Source organism: Somniosus microcephalus, chromosome 8, assembly GCF_052327205.1.
Source record: "Somniosus microcephalus isolate GS21.2 chromosome 8, FLI_Smic_1.0, whole genome shotgun sequence".
Classification (NCBI taxonomy): domain Eukaryota; kingdom Metazoa; phylum Chordata; class Chondrichthyes; order Squaliformes; family Somniosidae; genus Somniosus; species Somniosus microcephalus.
In genome coordinates this window covers 129,729,777-129,749,509 of record NC_140994.1, presented here as the reverse complement: position 1 = coordinate 129,749,509, position 19,733 = coordinate 129,729,777, and the positions used below count along the sequence as shown (strand labels likewise).

Below are 19,733 nucleotides of genomic sequence, written 5' to 3'. Positions count from 1 at the left end.
GCAATACAATGCAAAGGCCCAAAGCATTTGCAAAAGGTTAAACTATAAATTCCATGGCAGCAAATCACATGATATGTTTGAAGCAGTCATGGTATGCATTTGCGTAACATCTTTGAAAGAAAGAACTTGCATTTATATAAAGCCTTTCACAACATCCCAAAGTACTTCACAGCCAGTGAAGTACATTCAAAGTATAGTCACTGTTGTAATGGAGGGAAATACAGCAGCCAATTTGTGCACAGCAAGGTCCCAATGAGATAATTGACCAGTAATCTGTTTTGAGTGTTGAGTGGAGGATGAACATTGGGAGTACTCCCCTGCTCTTCAAATAGTACCATAGTATCTTTTACATCTACTGGAGAGGTGGACAGGGGCTTTGGTTTAACAATGCATCTGAAAGACAATGCAGCAATCCCTCAGGACTGTACTGAAATGTTAGCCTCGGTTATGTGCTCAAGTCTCTCGAGTGGAGCTTGATTCATCTTCATGAATCAGAGGCAAGAGCACTACCAATGAGCCAAGGCTGACATTGAAACTGAAAACATCCCAATGTGCTTCTTAGAAGGGGAAACAGACACTGAGCAGTAAAAGGAAAAGTTAGAAGAGATGACTGCATGCATAGCCAAAATGATAGGTGTTGCGGGGGCTATGAATGATGGGTAGGGAAATAACAGAATGGAGAGATTTGATGGAAAGTTTCAAAAAGTAAGGCAAAGATGGTGGGAGATGGGTGTACAGGGGACTGGAATTGGAAGACTGACGAGAATGGACTAGAATTGACACATGGATGAAATCTTAAAGTAGGGCAGTAGAGGAGAAATGATTGAACTCAGTTTATAACAAAAGGGGCCTCAAGCATGATTTTGCTGTGAGGAAAGAGATATTTGCTGGGGGGACACCCTCAAAGTCATCCAAACAAGGAGGATTAATGCAGGAAGCAACTAGTACATGATTAGGAAGAGAGGGATAAGATTTTTCTTATCCCAGTTTTTATTCCCGACACTCCGCAAGGCCAACATTCGTCATTTTGATGAGCACAGAATCTAATCAAACAACGAAAAAGAAGCATATGTGACATTAAAGTTCCTGGTGTGCCTTGAAGAAAGAAAGAAAAAAAGACCGACTTACATTTATATAGCGCCTTTTATGACCTCACGATGTCTCAAAACACTTAGAGCTAATAAATACTTTTGAAGCGTAGTCTGTTGTAATGTAAGAAACACAATGGCACACGGCATGTTCCCACACACAGCAATGAGAAAATGACCAGATTCTTTTTTGGTTGAGGGATCAATATTGACCAGGATACTGGGAAGAACTCCCCTGCTTTTCTTCGACTAGGAGCCATGGGATCTTTCACATCCAGCTGAGAGGGCAGCTGGTGCCTCGCTTTAGCATCTTATCGGAAAGATGGCACCATCAACAGTGCAGCACTCCCTCAGCACTGCACTGGAGTGTCAGCCTAGATGTTTGAGCTCAAGTCTCTGGAGTGGAACCTGAACCCACAACCTTCGGACTCAGAGCCGAGAGTGCTACCACTGAGCCACGGCTGACAGCTTATTAGAGTTGTTTAGAATAGTGTATGAAAGAGAAGGGTTGAAGGGAAATGGCAACAGGGTGTCTAATGGTGATTAGAACTATTTACTTGCATGGCGGGTAAACACCAACAAAGGACTGATTGGGTCGAATGGCCTGTTTCTGTGTTGTTACTTTTATGTATGTCAATGCATGTATTTTACTGTGAGGGTGGGTTCATCAAAGATGAGCCCACGTCTGGCCCGGCCTGGCGCTCACACAAGGGCATTTTCCAATAAGGTTTCCCAGCTAGCAATCAAGAGTGGGAATCCAGGCTACTTATACCACCCTAGCCCCCACCCTAGCCCAGGCTTATTGAGGCCAATAGTAGCTCCTATAATACTGCTCCCACTGAGATCATCTGATTCATCCCAGACTTAGGGTCCTTCTGGTCTACACGGCCCCATACTACACATCAGCAGAGCTATGTAGAAATCCTTTAATTGATCAGAGAGTTCGAGGGTATTACCACTGAGGAGGTAAGACAACCGCCCTGTGTAGAAACTGTATCAGTATTTAAGGAGATGACTCAGTATGGTGCAGCAGGGGTAAACACAACCACCTTTTAGATATATTCTTGAATATTTGGGCAACCCCTCCCACACTGTAAGACCACTGGGTGTGGTTGTATCAGATAACGGGGACCTCAAATAGGTGTGACTCCGGGAGCCAAAGAGGATGGCAGATCTGGGCTACTAGGCCTAGCCACCAACATCCGGTAGGCCGTGAGCGCCTCAGGGCAGTGCCATAGCCGCAGCCTTAACATTATGGCACCCACACAATGTCTTCTAAAGGGGGATTTGTTCTTTGAATTATGAAAGAATGAGGCCTACATTTTTCATCCTGGAATGATTCTAAAGTTCAGCCTGCACTCACTTCCCATTTTGTTAATTTGCAACAGTATTTAAGGTAGTTGCAGAGAAGATTTAAAGGACACTTGCCAAGGGCATACAATTAAAAGGAGAATTTCTTTTAAATTTTCAACAATGGAATGGCTAACCACAACAAAAACTACACGTTGACACATCTACCATATTTCCTTAAGTGACGACAAATCAGAAGAGTATCTGGGATAAGAGATTAACACTATATATATATGTGTGTGGATTTATATATTTTTTAACACAGTATCACTATCACAGACGATATAACAGATTTCCAAGTAACTCTCGTGCAATGCACAAGGTTGTAACATTATATTTGAAATCCATGATATGAGCGTTCGGTTTGGCGCAGGTGTTAGGGGAAGGTAAATCTGGATTTGCACGCTGCTCTTGTGTGGCGAACAAGTTCCTCAGCAACATTGTGGAAACAGCCGCCATCAATCAGACCCACGTCTCACTTCCTCTATCGCGTATCCGTATCTATCTAAAGTGCATACGGGTGCCTGTTTTAAGGTGCCCGTCTTGCTAAGTGTTCAGAAAGGAAGTCTCAGCAAAAAACATTAGGCTGACGAGCCAGGTGAAATTGACGGCAGACATGAAAGTTTGTCTCCAAGTCAGTTAACTGTGAACCGTAACAACGATTGCGCAGAAAAACAAAGGAACTTCCTTTTTATTGCGTTTGTTGAATTTTACTTTGGATTTGTACCATCTTGCACCAATGTTTCTTTTAGCTTCTTTGAGCAGCACCAGTTTATGAAACAGGCTACCCACATCCTGTTGAGACTCACAGAGCTGCAGCAGATTGGGACAGTTTTTAACCTCTTTTTACGGTACATAAGTTATAAAAGAATGAAAGCTGGTGTCCCTTACCCACTCCATATCTCTCCCTGGCCGTTCTGCTCCAAGAAGGCATGGCTCAATTAACTCTGTAGACCGTCGCTCTCGAGGCTGCTGATGGCCAGCAGAGTTGAGGTCTTGCACAGCTACGCCTGAAGTGCTTTCACTTCAGTGTATCCGGAAACTTCTCTACGAGCCAGTGCTGACGTCTCAACCACAAAGGCGGTAAGGTGCAACTAACGGTGCTGTGGGGATGATGTAAATGGGGCCTGATTGAGGCATTTCATAAAAGCAAAGGTGGAAGACAAAAAAGTAGCCCTTACCATTAGCCGCTATACATTGTGAACTGTTGACCTTCACCGGTATATTTTAATATAGCACAGCCCTTAAAAAATGATTTTCTATGATAAGACTGGCACACTCTCAAAGTGGAAGTGCATTGCTCCTTCTATTGCTCAGTCCTGTTGATACAAGTGCTTCAATTGTTAACCTTCGATGTAGTCTGCTGTTACAAACCTGGTTGGTGCGTGCAGCTAAAGGGAACCTTCCTACCTCCTCCAGAATTATTGAGAAAGGCTGGGGTAGCAGCCCAACAAGAAAGGGACCTCCTCATTCATGCCTAGGTGCAAGCGGTTGGAAGTAGAATCTCCCCAGCCAGCTTGAGGTATGGACACAGGCTACATGGACATCTTCAGCTAATCACATGCTAGTGGATACTCTTCAGGTATGAGCACAGGTGGTAGGAAGGTGCCTTTGGTTGTGCCTGCATGCTCTTCCAGGCAGTAAGCAAATTTAACCACATTGGTAACAAACCTAGGCAAGCCAAAGGCTTCCTGTGTTCTCAACATCAGACGTTGAGGCTGAATGGTTAATTGTGCCCACTAACTCTGATAGATTTTGTCTTTCTCTCTCCACATCATATCTAATCTAGCCTCTGTCTGATCATACCTAATGCTCTCACAGCTATGTGCCTAATCTCTCTGTTTATGGTTGTGGCTATTGACTACAATTTATTTAGCTGTTAACCTTGGCTCAGTGGAAGCACTCTCACCTCAGAGTCAAAAGTTTGTGGGTTCAAGCTCCACTTCAGAGACGCAAAAATCTAGTCTGACACTTCAGCGCAGTACTAAGGGAGTACAGTACTGTCAGATATGCTGTTTTTCATTTAAAGGGGGCTATTTTGATGAAAGGGTGAAAGCAGGCACAAAATGGGTCCTATTTGAAAGTCTGGTTTTAGCACACAATTTTGGTCCTAATTGCTGATTACCATAATTTGAAGTTTCCTGGAGGAGCTAAAACAGATACACTTGCAGGTTTAGCACTCAAGCGCTGATTAGGCACAATTCTCGTGGAGCAGTATATGTGGGCTCCACTCACACAATTCCACAGAAGGTGTGGAGTGCGCTGGCTGACACATGGTGGCAGGTTTCAGAGTGGCTCAGGGACCAAGTGAGAGGGCGCACAGGTTCTCGAGTGCAGCACTGAAGGTCCTGGTGGAGGAGGTGCAGAGGAGGAGGGATGTCCTGTACATGCAAGGGGGGGGGAAGGAGTCCACCTCGCCCTCCTGTCCTTCTCTCCTGCAGCAGCTGGTACTGCTCTGCCTGGCCTCAAGTCCTCCTCCCATTCCACATCCAGACCAAGGGGACCCCTAGCAAGATGCCCTTGGCCAAGCACTCCCATTCTCCTGGTGATTCCTATAAGGTGTCCAATAAGGTAGAGTAGCACAGCACTTACTCTTTTTAGGTGAAGTCCTCAGGGAATTTCCAGAATAAATGTTGTTCGAGTGTTGGTGAAGTCTTGACACAGTGTCCCAGAAAGTCTCCCGATGTGTTTCAGAAGTCCTCTTCAAACCTCCAGCAGCAACTGAACAGTAAAAGGTAATATACCTTTAAGTAGCGCTTGAAATCCTCTGCAACAACTTGTTTATTCCCAATCAGCTGGTCACTGTTAGGAGAGGGCGTTAGTTGAAGCGCTAGCCACCAAAATGCCACGCAGCCTTTTTAATGAGCGCTAGCAGGCAATTTAAGTGGCAATCAGCTGCTTAATGATCCTCTGGGCAGCCGTTCCTAGCGTAGGCTTCAACTGTGCTGAAGAGAAGGAAGCTGAAGAGGAGCAATCAGATGGAAAAATACAACCCAGACAGCCCCTTTGTAGCCGGGATATCCAGGATGGAATCATCTGCCTACTGTCCCAGTGACCACAACCCCAATTCCCCTTTCAACATTAGTCCCACACCTCACCTTCCCTCTGTTACTGACCATCACAGCGTCCTCTTGGCCACAATGCTGAAATAAAAGACACCACAAAGCAAACATTCCAATCCACCTATATAGGTCTATCCATCCAATGTGACACCAAGGAATCAACTCATCACCTGTATGCATTCCCCTAGTGGCTGTCTTGTGTGTGCCTTTGCCTATCCTAGTGATGTCACGCAGTGCTACCCCAGAAGCTACAGCATGGCTGGTGGAAGGCTGCTGACTTTCAGTGGGGGACACTGCAATTGTCCTTGCTGGATGACCTCGAGGAGCTGGTGGCTGAGAGTGTCAAATCAATCTTCTTCTGTTCTTGCTCTTCTTCACTCTCCTCTCCCTCTTCCTGGTCACCCACTGGCTGGGCAGGCTGCATTTCTTGGGTGTGTGAAGTGAGGAAGGCACAAGGGTAGCGTTGTGCTGACAGGAGGGCGGGAAAGCAAGTGGTACATGTCAGAAGGAGGATAACCAGCATCTTGTATCCTTTCAGCCCCGCCGCTGGCCAAGGGCTCAGCCATGCCCCTGCCAAGAATAACCTGTACCGTCTCCTCCAAGGGGGTGAGGTGATGCTAGGAATGGGAGATGTGCCTCGTCATTGGTGCAGATTGTCAGTAGGTGAGTGATTGGGGGTTGTGCATTGAGCAGTGTGTGAGGCTAGTGGTGCAGTTGGTAGGAAATGACTTTTAAAGATGCACTCACTGACCTTGACCAGTGGTCTGAGGTCATGAATCGTCTTTGGGCACTGGAGCCAGGTGGTGGGCGTGACACTGCTGGCAGTGACGGCCTCTGTGATGTGGTCCCACATCGTTCTTTCTGGAGGGCCTCCTGGCCCTTGTGGTTAGAGGGCCTGTGTTGCAGTGTTGACCCCCTGCACAAAATTGGAGTGCTGACCCTCGGTGCCCTTCCCTGGCTTGCTGAGCCATTTGTGTTCGAACTGAGACAGTTTTCCCACTTGTTGAGGTTAGGAAGGTAATTCAGCTTTAAGACCTTGATATTCACATTTGAAACTTCTTTTAAATGTTGACTATATTTTAAAAGGCAGAAAGGGCTGAAAAATGTATTGATTCACTTCATTTTATTTTGTATTGCTTCAGTGTGCATGGCCCCTTTATATCTCAGACCTCTTCATTGCCCACAATTCCTTGCGAGCTCGACAGCTTCGCTCCCAGAGGCTGTGAGAAGCTCAAACGCCAGACCTGGACAGGAACTTCATCCCGGATCCCTCCAGCAATGCCACCAGGACAGTGTTGCAAGGAAGGTGAGTGCTGAGCCATCTATCTCCATGCCCCCCAGACCAATTTCACTTGCTTAGCTTTGCTGCCATTTCCAGCAGCCGTTAACTGCAATTGCCGATGACACCTGTAACATTTGCATATTGATTTATCATTGGCCCGCAGGCATCTGTAAGGAATATCTATTATATTCACATGTGATCACATGCTGAGTTGTCATTGGCCTGCAGGCATCTGTAAGGACTGCTATTGTTTGGAAGACCCAGAGGGTCCTGACTCCATCTTGTCCACACGGTGCTGTACTGCTGTGAGTCAGATCAGACCTGATGCTTCATTAAACTAGTTTAAACTGTAATACTTCGTTGTCCTGCAATTTATTATTTTTGTACAAAGTGTGCAAAACAAGACATGGTGTCAGAACAGGGATTTGAAATGGACATCGTTGGAGCTCCCTTACCTCGAATGAATTGGGAATCTTTGAACTTACATAGAGAATGGAACAAGTTCAAGCAACACGTGGAGTTAATGTTCTCGGGTCCGTTGAAAAGAAAAGGGGAGGAAGAAAAATGCAGCTACCTACTCCTGTGGATCGAAGAAAAAGGGAGACATTTTTAACACATGGTCTCTCACCGCAGATGAAGCAAAGGTACTGAAAAATTATTTTGACCGTTTTGAAGCATATGTGATGCCCAAGACAAATACGATATTCGCTAGGTACAAGTTTCAGGAGAAAGTACAAGGAGCTAGTGAGCCGTTTGAACAGTTCGTGACTGAGTTAAAACTGCTGGTAAAAGACTGTGTATATGCAGATAAAGATGAGATGGTCAGAGACCGCATCATGTTTGGAATACATTCAGCTAAAGTGAGAGAGAAACTTTTGAATGTTGGGTCCGGGCTAATGCTGGACAAAGCTATGGACATAGCTAGATCGCACGAGATAGCCCAAGCACAGTTGAAAACCATAACCGGCGCCACGAGCAGCTCGTGTGAACAGACAGTGCACGCAGTTAATAGATACACACCAAAGAACATTGCCCAGAGAGCGTGTTTCAGAACAGAAAGAACAGCGAGAGTTCTAAAAATGGGCGACACAAAAACTGTGGCTATTGTGGAAACAACAGGCATGGAGAAAAGGAGTACTGCCCTGCCAAAGGAAGGCAATGTACTAAATGTGGTAAACGGAACCACTTTGCTAAAGTTTGCAAGACTGTTTTCGGATAAGCAGTACACACAGTGAGTGACAGCCAAATGCCAGATAGAGAGCCAAATGCAGAGGAACTGTTTATTGATTCTTATCACAGAAAAAACAGATTTCAGAGACTGAGCAAGCTTTTGCCGATATTGAGATAGGAAAACAGGGCAAAGAGCTTAAGTTTAAACTAGACACTGGATCTCAGGTTAATGTAATTCCTCTGAGTGAGTATCACAGCTTGAAGGATGAGTGTGAGCTACAGCCCACCTCATGCAGACTGACCGGCTATGGGGGTGAGCAGCTCATTGTAAAAGGCACATGCGCGATGAAATGCAAGTACAAAGAAAGCGACATGATGTTGAACTTTTATATTGTTGACACTCAAGCACGTCCAGTGCTAGGTCTAAAGGCATGTTTAGACATGGACCTCGTCAAGCTAGTGCTATCATTGACAGCACCAGTTGAGAAGCAGACAGTCATGGAGGAGTTTGCTGACGTTTTCAAAGGAATCGGACTATTCCCAGGTGAATGCACTATTCACCTTGACCCAGCAGCAACCCCTGTGGTTTGCCCACCGAGAAGGATACCCCTTGCTCTACGTAGTCGCCTGAAGGAGGAGCTGCAGAGCATGGAGAATACAGAAATCATCGTCCAGGAAACAGAACCGACAGAGTGGGTCAACGCGTTAGTAGTGGTTGAGAAACCACGTACAGGCAAGCTCAGAGTCTGTCTCGACCCCAGAGATTTGAACAAGGCTATCAAACGCCCTCACTACCCTCTACCAGCGCTAGATGACATCACACCCAAGCTAGTGGGAGCATGTTACTTCAGTGTAATGGACGCACGATCAGGATACTGGAATATCAAGCTCACGGAAGAGTTATTTAAGCTAACAACGTTCAACACACCATTTGGACGCTACCGATTTCTACGTTTATCATTTGGTCTTATCTCAGCTCAGGATGAATTCCAGCGGAAGATTGACGAAACCTATGAAGGCCTCGACGGAGTAGTCACAATCATAGACGACATCCTCATCTATGGCAGGAATAGAGAGGAACATGACAGGAACATCCGTGCGATGCTGCAAAGATCACGGGAGAAAGGTATCCGGCTCAACCCCGAGAAAAGCTTAATCGGATCCACTGAGATCAGTTATTTTGGGCACCACCTCTCAACTGATGGCATTAAGCCGGATCCAGAGAAAGTCTCCGCCATCAAGAAGATGGAGCCGCCGAAGAACCGCGCAGAGCTAGAGACAGTACTAGGCATGGTTAACTACTTAGCCAAGTTTGCCCTGAGCCTCTCCGAAATCAACGCACCCATGCGTCAGTTGCTCAAACAATCCAATGAGTTCCTGTGGGACAAACAGCATGACGCAGCATTTCAGAAAACGAAAGACCTAATCACCAGAGAATCAGGATCATTTCTTGCCTACTTCGACCCCAGCAAAGAGCTCAGACTACAAGTGGATGCGTCAAAGTATGGACTAGTCACAGTATTACTGCAAGAAGGAAACCCCATCGGCTACGCTTCCAGATCTCTCTCAGACAGTGAAATCAGCTATGCTCAAATTGAGAAAGAGCAATATGCAATTCTGTTGGGATGTAAGCATTTCCACCAGTACGTCTATGGCCGACAAGTCATTGTGGAATTCGACCACAAGCCCCTCGAGTCAATCATGAGGAAACCACTAACCGTAGCCCACCAAGGCTACAGATATTGATCCTTCAGCTACAGAAGTATGACTTCACAATCATTCACCGTCCAGGCAAAGACATTCCTGTCACAGACACGCTCTCCAGAAAGTCTCTTAGCTACCAGGACAGCAGCCTCAGTGAAGGCATGGATGTGCAGGTGCACATGGTGTACAACAGCTTACCTGTGAGTGGCTCAAAACTGAAGGAGATCCGAGCAGGAACAGAGAAAGATGCACAACTCACACTGCTGAGCAAAGTCATACATGAAGGATGGCCTGAGGAAAGGAGGAAATGCCCTCAGAGCATATCTGAATTCTGGAACCACAGAGACGAACTGTCACAAATCAACGGAATCGTCTTCAAAGGGGAGAAAATCATCATTGCTACCAGTCTCAGAGAAGAGATGTTGACAAAAATTAATGCTGGACATATGGGCATGGAAAAATGCAAACAAAGAGCACGTGACATTATGTTTTGGCCCGGAATGTGCAAACACATTGAGGACATTGTTGGAAAATGTTCCATTTATCTAGAACGCCGCCCATCAAATGTCAAAGAGCCCATGATACCTCACCGTATCCCAGACAGGCCCTGGCAGGTCGTCAGCTGCAAGCAAGTGCATGCAAAACGTGTACAGAGACAGCAACACCAAAAGAGATACTATGATAGGTCAGCTAGACTACTGCCGCCGCTGCACAATGGAGAATCCGTCAGAATCCAGGAGCATGACTACTGGAAGCCAGCAGTCGTCATCCAGCCAGCTGACACTGAGCGATCGTATCACATCCGCACCCCAGAAGGACAGGTGTACCGCCGCAATCGCAGGCACCTCCTGAAAACCAAGGAACAACACCGTCATTCCGACGAGAGGATCAGTGCAACAGACTGTGATGAACAGAGCAATACACAAAACACATCATACTTACCTGAACCTAAACCTGAACCTGATTTGTTGACCGATTCAGGAGCATGCTCAGTTCCATACCATACAAGGTCGGGATGAAAGGTCAAGCCTAGAGTTATCCTTGACTTGTGAACGTTCAAAGGATGTAGGCAGATCGCTGCCCTAAAAAAAACTGTACATTGTTATTGAAACGTTGAGATGTTTTCAGTGCTAGTTAAATGTTGAGTTTACTTATATGTTGATGCTACTGAGGACATTATGTAGAAGAATGGTTCAAAAGTAATGCATAACATTTTTCTTTTAAAAGAAAGGGGATGTAACATTTGCATATTGATTTATCATTGGCCCGCAGACATCTGTAAGGAATACCTATTATATTCACATGTGATCACATGCTGAGTTGTCATTGGCCTGCAGGCATCTGTAAGGACTGCTATTGTTTGGAAGACCCAGGGGGTCCTGACTCCATCTTGTCCACACGTGCTGTACTGCTGTGAGTCAGATCAGACCTGATGCTTCATTAAAATAGTTTAAACTGTAATACTCCGTTGTCCTGCAATTTATTATTTTTTTACAAAGTGTGCAAAACAAGACAACACCGGCAACTTTGCCGGCGAACACAAATTTTTCCCCCAATATCCGATTATTTATCTCATTGCTGTTTGTGGGACCTTGCTGTGTGCAAATTGTGCATCCCCTACATTACAACAGTGGCTGCACTTCAAAAATACATAATTAGCTGTGAAGCACTTTGGGACATCCTGAGATGGTGAAAGGTGCAATCAAAATGCAAGGTCTTTCTTTCTAAGCTTCTTAATCATAGAGTGACTTTGTAATCCAAAGCATGCTTCATGCGTCCAACCTTCTTCTCAGACTATAGATGTGCCTTTAATTTATGGTTCAGTAGCTATGTACGTGATCCATCTAATATCATTAACAGATAATGGAGATATTTATCTGATCTGGCTTTGTCATCTCGGGTCTATTCACCCATAGCATCTTTGTCTCTGGTACTAATGTAGACAGACCTCTCTCTACAGAAGTTTTGCATCACCTAAAGCCTGTCTGATATCATGGGCCTCTTGATGGGATACAGGAAAGAGTTCATCACTTAGCAGGTCATCTCTCTCTTAGCTTTAGCCTGCTGCCTGTCTCTCTCTCTATCGATCGCAGCCTTGCTTGTCTCTATCAATACTGCTATGGTCTGAACTTTCCCACTCAACTTCCTTTTCTGGCTCCCATGTTAGCTGATATTGTTAACGGTTTTCTCTCCTCAGGTAATGTCCCCCCTCTCCTTCAATTCTGCCTTTATCACCCCTCTCCTCAAAAAAAAGCCCTTGACCCCTCTGTCCTTGCAAACTACCGCCTCACCTCCAATCTCCCTTTCCTCTCTAAAGTCCTTGAATGTGTTGTCGCCTCCCAAATCCGTGCTAATCTTTCCACGTTTTAATCCCTCCAATCAGTTTTCCGCCCCTGCCATAGTACCGAAACAGCTCTTACCAAAGTCACAAATTACATCCTATGTGACTGTGACAAGGGTAAGCTATCCTTCCTCATCCTTCTCGACCTGTCTGCAGCCTTTGACTCGATTGACCACTCCATCCTCCTCCAACGCCTCTCCACTGTCGTCCAGCTGGGTGGGACTGCACTCGCCTGGTTCTTCTTATCTATCTAATTGTAGCCAGAGAATCACCTGCAATGGCTTCTCTTCCTGCTCCCACATTGTTACCTCAGGTGTCCCCCAAGGATCTATCCTTGGCCCCCTCCTATTTCTCATCTACATGTTGCCCCTCGGCGACATCATCCGAAAACACAGCGTCAGTTTCCACGTGTATGCTGACGACACCCAGCTCAACCTCACTACCACTTCTCTCGCACCCTCCACAGTCTCTAAGTTGTCAGACTGCTTGTCCGACATCCAGTACTAGATGAGCAGAAATTTCCTTCAATTAAATATTGGGGAAAAAAAGCCATTGTCTTTGGCCCCCGCCACAAACTCCATTCCCTAGCCACTGACTCCATCCCTTTCCCTAACATCTATCTGATTGACTGTTCTCAGCCTTGGTGTCATATTTGACCCTGAAATGAGCTTCTGACCACATATCCACACCATAACTAAGGCCACCTATTTCCACCTCCGTAACATCACCCATCTCTGCCCCTGCTTCAGCTCATCTGCTGCTGAAACCCTCACCTATTAATTTGTTACCTCTAGACTTGACTATTCCAATGCACTCCTGGCTGGCCTCCCACATTCTACCCTACATAAACCTGAAGTCATCCAAAACTCACTGCCTGTGGCCTAAATCGTACCAAGTTCCATTTACCCATCACCCCTGTGCTCGCCGACGTACATTGGCTTCCGGTTAAGCAATGCCTCGATTTCAAAGCTCTCATCCTTGTTTTCAAATCCCTCCATGACCTCGCCCCTCTCTATCGCTGTAATATCCTCCAGCCCACAACCCCCAGAGATATCTGCGCTCCTCTAATGTTACCCTCTTGAGGATCCCTGATTATAATCGCTCAACCATTGGTGGCCATGCCTTCTGTTGCCTAGGCCCTAAGCTCTGGAAATCCCTCCCTAAACCTCTTCACCTCTTACCTATCTTTCCTCCTTTAAGACGCTCCTTAAAATCTACCTTTTTGACCAAGCTTTTAGTCATCTGCCCTAATTTCTCCTTATGTGGCTCGGATTCAAATTCTGTTTTATGACACTCCTGTAAAGTGCCATGGGACGTTTTGCTATGTTAAAGGCACTATATAAATACAAGTTGTTTTTGCTGTTGTTGTTTTTTTGTTTCCTCTGAAACTCTAAATATCCCGTCACACACCTGCCTCCTTTTCCTTGCATTCTCACTGTATTGAAATCCAGACTCATCATGCTGTCTCCGACTCTAACTCATTATTTCCCAGGACATCAAGACTGCTGAACTCCATACCACCATACCCTTCACTATACAGGCTTTTAAAGACCAAGCTTAGCACCAACTGTATCGCTTACTGGTTTCTCAAAAAAAATGTAACGACTGTTTCTTCATTTGCCTTATCTTTGTGCCTGCACTTCCAAAATTGGCCGTGTCTTGCACTATGGAACTTCACCCTTCATCTAGATTTCTCACTGTTAGTGTCTTCTCACTGTTAAGATAAAAAGGTCCAGGCCTTTTGTTGCCATATTTAGAAAAGAAAGAGAGCAAAGAACTTTCATTTACATTGCTCCTTTCACATCCTTAAGATGACCCAAAACACTTCACAGCAAATGAATTATTTTTGAAATGTAGTCAATGTTGTTTTGTAGCCAAACACAGCAACCAATTTGCACATAATTGACAATGAGATGAATGACTGGTTAATCTGTTTCTGGTAGTGTTGGTTGAGAGATAAATGTTAGCCAGGATACCAAGAAACCTGCCCTACCCTTGTTCCGAAATTGCTATGAGATCTTAGAATGAAAGAAAGACCTTGCATTCATATAGCACCTTTCACAACCTCAGGACGTCTCAAAGCGTTTTACAGCCAAAGAACTTTTCAAGTATTGTCACTGTTGTAATGTAGTGAAAAGTGGCAACCAATTTGTGCACAAACAGCAATGTGATAATGACCAGATAATCTGTTTTAGTCATGTTTGTTGAGGAGTAAATATCGGGCAGGACACCAGATAGAACTTCCTGCTTTTCTTCAAATAGTGCCGTAGGACCTTTTACACCACCTGAGAGGGCAGACGGGGCCTTGGTTTAATGTCTCATCCCAAAGATGGCTCCTCCAACAGTGCAGGACTCCCTCAATACAGCACTGGAGTGTCATCTTAGATGATGTGCTCAAGTCTCTGGAGTGGGACTTTAACCCACAACTTTCTGACTCCAAGTCGAGAGTGCTACCACTGAGCCGTGGCTAACAACAAGTGGTGAGAGTCTAACATCTTGTCTGTGAGATGGCACCTACGAGAATGAAGCACTCTCTCGGTAACACGCTAAAGCGTCAGCCTGGATTATGAGGTGGATTTTCAATGTGTCACTTGGATGAGCCCTTAAAGTAATAACAGCACTAAATGTATTTTCAAATTCTCTCCGTTTTTTCAAGCCAAACCCAGTTCAGAGATGAAGCAGATGAATGAACCGTCCCCAGATCCCTCGAAATGCTGCACTGAAGTGACGGCCAGGAGCTGCCCAAGAGTAGCCCAGCAATGACCCTCATTGCAGCATTTCCTTCCCCTAATGGGAGAATGACTGGTCCCTGCTCATTGGGGGTGAAAATGGTTGTCATCGAAAGTGCAAAGCAGTCGATATGGGCATGGTGTAAAACGGGATTTCGATTCGCTATCATGCTTTCGCCGAAGACCAATTTCATCCCAATGTCTTTCCCTGCAGTGCCGTTGTGGAGCTTGGGAACTCTAGTGGGACTGTGGGATCGAACATTCCCAGAACTCACCTTCTGTACCACTAATACCCAAGGTCACTGGATGAATAACCAAGTCCATTCAAGGGATTCAATTTCTACCACTGTTTCGGCGATCCATCCATTTATATATAGGCTCACTGGTTAAAGGTGACTGAATTAATCAAACTCTGTTTCTGTCACATGGGATTGCCGGTACTTTGAGGATTGTATTTTTATTATATTTTAGGCCTTGATCTTATGTTTGGATTTCTCAATCAAACAAAAAGAAGTATCTGCATCCTTCTTTCACTTTTCTTTTTGGTTTTCCAATTTCTGCTTATTCACAGCCTGGGAGCAGAGGTTCGGTGAAGAACGGAGCGGCAAGATGTGACTGAGACAACCTCATTCAGGTCTCGTGGAGCAACTAAGTCAATGGGACCTCCTTCGGTAGCTGAATGCAAACAGGAGTGATTGGGCACCAATGGGCTAGTCAGCACCCTGGAAATCACACTGAGTGAATTTAAAATGTATAAGCACATAAGAAATAGGAGCAGGAGTAGGCCATTTGGCCCCTTGAGCCTGCTCCGCCATTCAATAAGATCATGGCTGATCTTCGAACTCAACTCCACTTTCCCACCCGATCTCCGTATCTATATGAAATTCTTCCCCTCACCATTTAAAAGCAGCACTAACCTGTTAAATGGACTAACCATTGTGGACAAAGAAATTTGATACAAATACATTAAATTTTCATATGCTAATATTCCACGGCACGATTGTACCCTGACAACTCGTCACATCCTGTTTACTCTTGTTATTTTCCAAAATTTTTTTTTTTGTTGGAGGGATATTGTGGGTATATGATTCTTCGTCGGGCTGTTGTTGGTTCTGATAAGTACGAAAGTTAGGGTTGCCAACACTGCTTAGATGTATTCCTGGAGGCTTCATCACATGACCTCGAACCACCCTGCCCAGTCAAGCAGCCTCTCCCCACCCACCCTCACCCATATCCAATACAGTATTTTAATACACAAATGTGTTCAAAGAAAATAAAACCAAAAAACACAATTTTTTTTTAATGTCACTATGATTTGTCTCCCTGGTTTCTCGTAGCAGTGTCCAGGACATTAATCTTTAATTCTTAGAAATTCCAGGAAAATCTTGGCCGGGTTGACAACCCTATCGCGAGTTAAGGGATATTTTTAGGTATGTACTAGTACTTGCCTCTGTAGTGTATGTACCTTTAAGGGGAGGACTACTTTTTACAGCTCCTGTATACTGTAGTACCGGCAGTGACCACACCTGTATATAAACCCTGCGTAGGGATCTGTACGTTTAGTTTTAGAGTAACCCTCATCCAGTAAATACCTGTTGATTGTTCCCTGCCGTCTCGTGTCTAGTTATTGAAGGACACACAACATCAAAATACACGGATCTAACATTGGCGACGAGGATGGGATTCGAACCTACCTGCAACTCTGCATTACCTCCCAGGGATTCGCTCCTGGAGAACAGTGGAAGAAAGTTGAGGCCAGAAGCACGGGCGTTGACCACAAGCAACCGCCCAGTCATCCAGCAGAGATTTGAGCATCGCAGGGGAGGCTGTTGAGAGCTGGGCTTGGTTCTCCAGTCACGGTGGTCCAGCGAAACGGGCTGGCAACAGGTACGGCGCAGACCCTTCCCGGACAGTGGCGGCTAGAGCCGACCGACGGCACAGAAAAGGCCGAGCAGCGTGGATGGGAGAAGAGAGAGGGTAGAGCGCACAGGGTGCAGCCGGTGTTCAGGACCGAGCGGCGCTGACGGGAGAAGAGAGTGGGTAGAGCGCACAGGGCGCAGCCAGTGTTCAGGACCGAGCGGCGTCGACGCGAGAAGAGAGAGGGTAGAGTGCACAGGGCGCAGCCGATGTTCAGGACCGAATGTCGTCGACGGGAGAAGAGAGAGAGGCGCGAAGGAAAATGCGCAGAGCGCAGCCGGTGTTCAAGGGACGAGCAGCGTCAGCGGGGAAGAAAGGGAAACGTGCAGAGCGCAGCCGGTGTTCAAGGGCCGAGCAGCCGCAGCGGAGAAGAATGGAGAGCGTGGGAAAACGCCATTTTGAGCCAGTCTAACCACACCCAGGGATGCCGAAGAGTGGCAGTATCACAGCGTTCGACAATGAAGTCGAAGATTGGACGACATATGTCGAACGCATAGAAGTGTACTGCAAGGTGAATGAAGTGCCAGATGAGAGGAAAGCGCTGGTATTGTTGAATTCAATGGGTGCAAAAATGTATGGCTTACTGCGAAACCGAGTAACCCCAGAGAAGCCAGTGGAAAAGGATTTTGGAATCATAGTGTCAATCCTACAGAACCACTTAAACCCCACACCGCTGCTGATAGCAGAAAGATTTAAGTTTCACAAAAGGAACCAGCATAAAGATGAAAGTAATGCTGAGTATTTAACGGAACTGCGCAAGCTATCGAAACACTGCCAGTTTGGAACGGGACTAGCAGATACTTTAAGGGACAAGTTTGTGTGTGGGCTTCAAAGTGAAGGAACCCAGAAACGGCTTCTATCAGAAAAGGATCTTACGCTGGACAAGGCTTTCAGCATGGCAGTATCACACGAAGCAGCTGCACGGGGCGCTGCAGAGATACAACGGAGACCGCAAGAATATGGCACAAATGAAATGTCATACGGAACAGTGAAGTGCTATCGCTGCGGCAGAACAACACATGACCATAATGATTGCTGGTTCAAGGACAAAGTGTGCAGACAGTGTGGAAAAGTAGGACACATAGCAAGAGCCTGCAGGTCGGGAAAGAAAACCAGCAGCAAGAAATTTCCACAGGAGAAGTACAAGAAGGTACATAAGGTGACGGAGAGTAGTTCAGACGAACAGAAAAGTGACACAGACTCCGGAAGCAAGGAGCTGGGTTGTCTGGAACTACATAAGGTGATCAAAACGGAGGATCACCAAACTCTCTGGGTCACGCTCAAGATAGCTGGAGTCCAAGTGAAAATGGAATTGGACACAGGATAAGCCCTAACAGTCATAAACCGAAGGGACTACAAGCGGCTATTCTCACATATACGCTTGAGAGATACAGAGATTGTCTTGAAGACGTACACGGGGCAAAAAGTCTACCCCAAAGGAAAAATAAGGGTGAACGTTGTATATAACGGTAAGGAAACACCAAAAATGGACCTAATTGTATTGCCAAATGGAGGACCACCACTACTAGGACGTGAATGGATCCAGAAGATACAGCTAGATTGGCATTCCACACAAGCACTGACTGTAGATGCCAAAAAGGATGACGACGCCACACCTGGACGTCTGTCAAAAATGCTAACTGACGCACAAGAAGTGTTCCAGGAGGGACTTCGAACACTAAAAGTCATAACAGCGACGATCAAAATAGAGGAAAATGCAAGCCCAAAGTTTTTTAAGGCCAGACCGGTGCCTTATGCGATCCGCCCAGCCGTCGAAGCAGAGCTGGAAGGTTTGGAACGTTCAGGAGTACTGTCCAAAGTGGATTGGAGCGAGTGGGCTACACCCATCGTTCCTGTAATGAAGAGGTCGTTGAGTAATACACCTGGGGAACCAAAGAAAGTTTGCATCTGTGGGGGCTTTAAGGTGACAGTGAACCCAGTCCTTCACACGGTAAAATATCTGCTTCTGCGGATTGAAGATATTTTCGCCTCGCTATCTGGAGGGAAACGCTTCACTAAGATTGATCTGGCCCAGGCGTACCTGCAAATGGAGGTAGAAGAAGCCGCGAAACAGTACCTCACGATCAACACTCATAAAGGTCTCTACCAATAAAACCGACTGGTGTTCGGGGTAGCATCAGCTCCGGCTATTTGGCAAAGGGCAATGGATCAAGTCCTGCAAGGGATTCCAGGGACCCAGTGTTATTTGGACGACATCCTGGTCACGGGCGAAAATGACAATGCTCACCTTGCCAACCTGGAGCAGGTGCTCACTAGATTGAAGGAATATGGGCTCCGAGCAAATCGCCACAATTGCGAGTTTCTCCAGAAGCAGATCTCGTATTGTGGCCACGTTATTGATGAAGAGGGGTTACATAAGTCCCCTGAAAAGATTGAGGCAGTAGTCAAGGCTCCGGCACCGGAAAATGTGTCACAATTGAGGTCATTCCTCGGGCTGGTGAACTACTACCATAAGTTCTTGCCGAATTTGTCTACAGTACTACACCCACTGAACACCCTACTGCAAACGGGGGTACCATGGAAGTGGAATGACAAATGTAAACGAGCTTTGCAGAAGTGCAAAGAATTGATCACATCAAAAGAGGTGTTGGCTCATTTCAACCCAGCATTACCAATTCGGTTGGCGTGTGATGCATCACCCTGTGGCATTGGAGCGGTGCTGTCGCACAAGTCCCCGGACGGCTCGGAGAGGCCGGTAGCCTTTGCGTCTCGGTCACTAACCTCAGCCGAGCGTAACTATGCGCAGATTGACAGGGAGGCCCTCAGCCTAGTGTGGGGAGTGAAAAAGTTCAACCACTATCTGCACGGGCAGAAGTTCACCTTGCTGACTGACCACCAACCACTTGCCTCCATCTTTAATCCAAAGAAGGGCATGCCGGTGATGACGGCGCAACGGCTACAAAGGTGGTCCCTTTTTCTAGGGGCGAACCAATATGAAATTGAGTATAAGGGCACGAAACAGCATGGAAACGCTGATGGGCTATCACGCCTGCCACTGCCTACTGCAGAGGAAGCACCAGCAGTGGACCCTGTCGAAATATTTTATTCAACTATAATTGAACACTTGCC

General features: G+C 46.1%; 1 protein-coding gene across 1 annotated transcript in view; it reads right to left on the bottom strand.

Annotated features, from left to right (window-relative positions):
- The window catches only part of LOC147113790 (dedicator of cytokinesis protein 2-like), a 611,919-nt gene extending 608,458 nt beyond the window's left edge, over positions 1 to 3,461 (bottom strand). The window contains exon 1 of the mRNA XM_085996164.1: positions 3,330 to 3,461. Coding sequence (XP_085852290.1) covers positions 3,330 to 3,372 — 43 coding nt within the window. The 5' untranslated portion in view covers positions 3,373 to 3,461. The remainder of the gene's footprint in view (positions 1 to 3,329) is intronic.
- Between the last annotated feature and the right edge of the window lie 16,272 nt (positions 3,462 to 19,733).